At 45.7% G+C, this 6480-nt stretch overlaps 1 protein-coding gene across 1 annotated transcript in view; it reads left to right on the top strand.

Annotated features, from left to right (window-relative positions):
• Window positions 1-252: 252 nt before the first annotated feature.
• The window catches only part of LOC138878489 (uncharacterized), a 43160-nt gene continuing 36932 nt past the window's right edge, over window positions 253-6480 (top strand). The window contains exons 1-4 of the mRNA XM_070158172.1: window positions 253-454; window positions 1223-1867; window positions 2300-4145; window positions 4372-4729. Of these exons, the coding sequence (XP_070014273.1) occupies window positions 253-454; window positions 1223-1867; window positions 2300-4145; window positions 4372-4729 (3051 nt within the window). The remainder of the gene's footprint in view (window positions 455-1222; window positions 1868-2299; window positions 4146-4371; window positions 4730-6480) is intronic.

Genomic DNA, 6480 nt, shown 5'->3' with positions numbered 1-6480 from the left:
CTTGTTTTGGGAATGGAATCCCTCGAACCAGACAGGTATCATGCCGGATGTGTGCCGCACTATTTGGGTTGGTTGGAGGATGATCACATTGGTTTGGGTCACCCAGGGTTTGTCCATGGTCATAGCCTTATTGATGAAAAGACTGCAGCAAAGGTTAAATACAATAAACTGTGCAAAAGTATGCGAGAATACGAGAACGAGCACCGGGAAATACAGGAAACCCACGAGTAGCTGATCAACGAGTGGAAGGATATGGCTGTCAACGCCAACAACCGGCTGGGGTATCTGGAACGAGGCATAGTGGAATTGGAAGGTGAATTTCTGAAGAGGATCGACGATTGTCAGAATGCTGAGGGTAATGAAGGTGGGCACCTGGCCCAAGCTTACTTGCTGCTGGGACTGCACGAGCTGGTGCAGCTGTACGAGGGAGGCAAGAATACCGGATCTAGGGAAGGTCAGTCTGGGACCAAGTAGTTGGGAGTCTTTTATTTTACTTATAATGATGTAATAAGGCCGATGACCACTCGTGACATTTTATTTTCCGTTATTTAGCGTCGCTTTGGAGTCATCTTATTTTTTATCAATAAAATGAGGCATTTAGCATTATAAGTTCTTCAAGTTAATTTGTCGCTAGGCCTACCTCAGGCACAACAAGGCACCCAAATTAGGACGCGATTTATATTCTTGCACAATGTGTTTAAATATTGCAACACTTTCTTCTCAAAACCCGCACTAACTTGTTACCTTTTTTGTTTTTCTTTATTTTTATTCCCCTCCCCAAATGTTAGTTCGTGCATTCTGGCCCCATCAGCATACTCAACAAGATCCAAGGGCCCTCCACCTCCTCCTCCTTCGCGTCCTACCATAAATAGGAACAAAGGCAAAATGGGAGATACCAGTGCTAGAAAGGAAATCGAGGAAACCTCTCAGAATGCTTCAATCACTAAGGAAACTGCTGCTCATCTTGAGAAAACTTTGCTGAGATTTCGAGAAGAATTGGAACAAGTTTGAAACCTAGCAAGTCTGTCAATCATTCTTGCCGCTGCTGATGCCAACAACCAGAACCATACTACACCACCACCAGCACAACCCGCTCATACCCAAGCCTGCAACACCTGCAACAATACTCCACTACTCATTCCCGAACCCCAAAACACCACAAACGACCAGAACGCTCCCATCTTTGTGGGCACTGTACCCCACTATGCCCAGCCTATCTCAGATACACCTGAATCAGACAGCAAAGACTCCCTCATTCAGAATTTAGCTGTTGAGCTCAAGAGGTTAACCAGCCGGGTCCAGGGTGTTGAAGATAGCAAAGGTGTGGAAGGTTTGAACTATGAAGATCTTTGTGTTCAGCCAGATGTCGAACTCCCGGAGGGGTACAAACCTCCCCAGTTCGAAATGTTCAACGGTACAGGTGATCCCAGGGTCCATCTCAGAATGTATTGTGATAAGCTGGTAGGAGTCGGAAGGGACGAAAAGATCCGCATGAAGCTGTTCATGAGAAGTCTGAAGGGTGATGCATTATCTTGGTATATTAGCCAGTATGCGAAGAAATGGACAAGTTGGGTGAATATGGCATCCAATTTCATGGACCGGTTCAGGTTCAATACTAAGAATGCACCAGATGTGTTCTATATCCAAAATTTGAAGAAGAAACCCACAGAGACCTTTTGCGAGTATGCTACTCGATGGAGGACAGAAGCCGCTAAGGTCAGGCCGGCCTTGGAAGAAGAGCAGATGAATAGGTTCTTTGTCCTGGCTCAGGACCCGCAATACTACGAGAGGCTGATGTTGATAGAGGGTCAAAAGTTCTCTGACATCATCAAGTTGGGAGAAAGGATTGAAGAAAGTATCAAGAACGGTATGGTCACTAATCTCGAAGCATTGCAGGCCACCAACAAGGCTTTACAGTCTGGTGGCACGTCAAAGAAAAAGGACGTGAATTCCGTGATGGTTGCGCAAAGAAACAATTCCCCTATGAAATACCAATCATACACCTCAACACCACTCACATACCAACCTTCCCTAAACTACCAAGCACCATCACCCACCTACCAAATTCCACCACCCATTTACCAATCATCTCCACCTCCCGCATATCAATCCACTTTACCAAGATACTCTCAACCTGCACCTGTTTACCAAACCTATAATGCCCAACCCTCTCACTACCAATCACCTCCCACTAGCCAAAATTTCCCTAGACCCAGACCAAATTTTGACCGCAGACCTCCCAGACAATATACAGCCATCGCTGAGCCAATTGACTAACTCTATGGAAAACTCAAAGCAGCCAGTTACGTTACCCCTATTCCAGCCGTATCTCCAGAAAATCCTTCCCAATGGATCAACCCAAACAAGACTTGCGCATACCATTCCGGGATAAAGGGCCATACCATCGACGAGTGTCGCTCATTGAAAGACAAGATTCAGAACCTGATTGACAACAATATCATTATAGCAAAGGAGCCTGCTCCTAATGTCTGCAACAACCCCCTGCCTGACCACAAGGGTGGAGGCATCCATATGATCGAGATTGAAGATGATTGGGACCTCGAGGTGTCAATCGGTTTGATAGTTGAAGGAGATGAACCTAAGAAGCCAGTAGTTACTCTCAATCCCATTGTTGTTCAGATTCAGCCCTCTAAGGGTGATGTGGTAAATGTGTCCGTACCGCTCGAGTTTGAAGCACCTTCTGCAAAGGCGCCAAAACTAATTGAGGTTGAGTTCGGAATTCCAAAGGTGCCTACACCTGTCGAAGTTACTATGTTACCTCCCAAGGTGCCTATTCTGGCCTCCATGGCAGACGTGACCCCGTTCAAGACAAATGCTATACCTTGGGATTACACCGCTGAGGCTAGAAGGAAAGGAAATACATATACCGGGGAAGCAATTGCCGCACAGGGCATGACTAAGACTGGCAGGGTATACACCCCGGAGCACTTGGCTGAGTCCAGCAAGCAAGCCTCCGGGCGGGTTGTTGAAACCGGACCCGATGACCTTTGGAGGAAGGTACAGGCCAAAGAGTACTCAGTCGTCGAGCAACTGAACAAAACGCCAGCACAGATTTCTATTCTGGCTCTTCTGCAAAGCTCAGAGGCACATAAAAACGCCTTAATGAAAATATTGAGTGAAACTTATGTTCCCAGCAACATAACAGGAAGCGAAATGGCAACCATGGTGGGGCAGGTACTGGAAAGCCACAAGATCACCTTCCACGAGGACGAATTACCACCAGAAGGGCTTGGTCACAACAAAGCATTGCACATCACTGCGCAATGCGAGGATAACTTTATCACCAGGATTTTAGTCGACGGGGGATCCAGCCTCAACATTTGTCCATTGATAACTCTCAGGACATTGGGTAAGGGATTGCACGAGATCAAAGACGGGGCTATCAGTGTCAAAGCTTTTGTTAGATCTCAGAGGTCCACCATTGGAGAAATTAGCCTATGCCTACAGATGGGACCCATCTGGTTTGATGTTGAGTTCCAAGTCATTGACGTACCAGCATCCTATAATTTGTTGCTGGGACGACCCTGGATCCACGCCGCTGGGGCTGTAGCATCAACTTTGCATCAAGCTGTAAAATTTGAATGGAATCATCAGGAAGTAATCATTCATGGCGACGGTAGCAACCCTATATACAATCGCCAAACCATTCTGATGATCGGAGGCAGAAGAAGGATAGAAGGAGAAACGTACCACCACATCGAGCGGGTCAATGTTGTAGACAAAGACAAGTGGTGGGATAGCAAGATCGAAAGCATCCTGAATTGGAGCGGGTATGTACCCAGAAAAAGACTTGGCAAGAACCTGCAAGGTATCACCAAACCTATCAAGCTGAAGAAGCATGGTACCACTTTTGGCCTAGGGTATGAGTACACTTGGGAGGAGTTCAACCATTGGTCACCTCTATGGCGCGGACCATACTATCCGCTGGAGCACCCTATACCTCAGTTGGAGCATACTTTTCAGCCATCCGACACTTTGTATGGATTAGAGGAAGACGAGGCACTAGCAGCAATAAAGAACCTATTTCTGGAAGATGATATGGATTGTTGTGTTATCTTCGAGGAGGAAGAGGAGGAAGGCCCTTCCATTCAAGCCGTGAACCGAGGGGAATGCCTCACCAATTGGTCGGTCAGGACCACCAGTGCCCGGACATCTTCGGGGTAGTAAGGCTGAACGAGCATCATGCATCGCATCTTTATTTTCTTAGTTGCTTTTCATTTCTGCATTGTCTTTACTTTCCAAAAGAGCTCTGATGTCTCGAACGATTATGAATTTCAATCAAAGCATTTCAAATTCATTATATATTGAACTCTTATTACTTTTCTCAATCATTTACTTTGTTTTACATAGCGTTACTCTTACATATCTTGATGATGAACCAACAACTGTGACTTGCAACGAGGCAATGCAACAAATGGATATAGCTTCAGAAGAGGATGATATACTAGAAGAAGTTGTCAGAGAGGTCGAAAACTTTGAGAATAGGCCTAAGTCTAATCTAGATGAGACCGAAGTCGTTAATTTGGGTGATACTGAAAATGTCAAGGAAACACATATCAGCGCACATTTGTCGCCATCGGAAAAGAAAGAGTACACAGAGTTCCTAAAAGAGTATGACGATATCTTTGCATGGTCTTATGACGATATGACTGGCCTCAGCACATCCATTGTAGCTCACAAGTTGCCAACAGATCCTACATGTCCGCCGGTAAAGCAGAAGCTCAGGAAGTTCAAGCCAGACATGAGTTTGAAGATTAAAGAAGAGGTTACTAAGCAAGTCAAAGCCAGGGATCACATGGCAGATCTAAGAAAGTTCTTCAACAGACTGAGGAGGTACAATCTGAAACTGAATCCTGCCAAGTGTGCATTCGGGGTTCCTGCTGAAAAATTATTGGGTTTCATCGTGAGTCGTCGAGGAATAGAATTGGATCCATCAAAGGTCAAAGCTATCCAAGAATTGTCGCTGCCAAAGAACAAGAAGGACATGATGAGTTTCTTGGAAGACTCAACTATATCAGTCGATTCATAGCTCATTCTACTGTCATTTGCGAACCCATCTTCAAAATGCTGAAGAAGGATGCCGCCACCAAATAGACCGATGAATGTCAAAAGGCTTTTGACAGAATCAAGGAATACTTGTCTACGCCGCCAGTCTTGGTTCCGCCTGAACCAGGGAGACCCCTCTTGCTCTATCTCGCAGTGTTGGATGGAGCATTTGGTTGTGTTTTGGGGCAACATGATGAAACAGGGAGAAAGGAGCAAGTCATCTACTATCTCAGTAAGAAGTTCACACCGTACGAGGCCCGGTATTCTCTTTTAGAATGCACTTGCTGTGCTCTGACTTGGGTCGCGCAGAAGTTGAGGCATTACTTATGTGCTTACACTACTTATCTCATATCCAGAATGGACCCTCTAAAGTATATCTTTCAGAAGCCCATGCCCACTGGCAAGCTCGCCAAGTGGCAGATCCTGCTAAGTGAATTCGACATTGTTTACGTAACCCAGAAAGCAATCAAAGGGCAAGCCTTGGCGGACCATCTCGCCGAGAATCCCATAGACGGAGAATACGAGCCCCTAAAAACGTATTTTCCCGATAAAGAGGTATCTTTCATAGGAGAAGATATTGCAGAATCCTATGATGGTTGGAGGTTGTTTTTCGATGGAGCTGCAAGTTTCAAAGGAGTTGGCATAGGAGCAGTCCTAGTATCAGAAACCGGTCAGCCTTACCCGGTATCCGCCAAGCTCAGGTTCCCATGCACCAACAACATGGCCGAATATGAAGCCTGCATTCTAGGGATTAAACTGGCCATTGATATGAACATTCAGGAGTTACTAGTAATCGGAGACTCGGACCTACTCATACATCAGGTTCAAGAAGAATGGGCAACCAAGAATCCCAAAATACACCCTTATCTGCATCACATACAGAAATTGAGAAAGAGGTTCAGAAAGACGGAATTCCAGCATATTCCCATGGTACACAATGAGTTCGCCGATGCACTTGCCACTTTGTCATCTATGATTCAGCATCCAGATACAAATTTCATTGACCCCATCCAGGTCAATATTCATGACCAACCAGCTTATTGTGCTCATGTTGAGGAAGAAGCCGACGGGAAACCATGGTTCCACGACATCAAAGAGTATTTGACCACAGGAGAATATCCAGAGCTTGCCAATGCTACCCAGAAACGCACGCTTCGGAGACTATCCAATAATTTCTTTCACAGCGGAGGAATCCTGTACAGGAGGACTCCTGATTTGGGTTTACTAAGGTGTGTCGATGCAAGGGAAGCAACCAAGTTATTGGAGGAAGTACATTCAGGGACCTGCGGACCGCACATGAATGGTTTTGTTTTAGCAAAGAAGATACTCCGAGCAGGATATTTCTGGATGACTATGGAAACAGACTGCATCCAGTATGTCCGAAAGTGCCATCGCTGTCAGATACATGCAGAT

Source organism: Nicotiana sylvestris, chromosome 9, assembly GCF_000393655.2.
Source record: "Nicotiana sylvestris chromosome 9, ASM39365v2, whole genome shotgun sequence".
Classification (NCBI taxonomy): Eukaryota; Viridiplantae; Streptophyta; class Magnoliopsida; order Solanales; family Solanaceae; genus Nicotiana; species Nicotiana sylvestris.
Note: the sequence above shows the minus strand (reverse complement) of the source record. Positions and strands in the feature narration are given on the sequence as shown.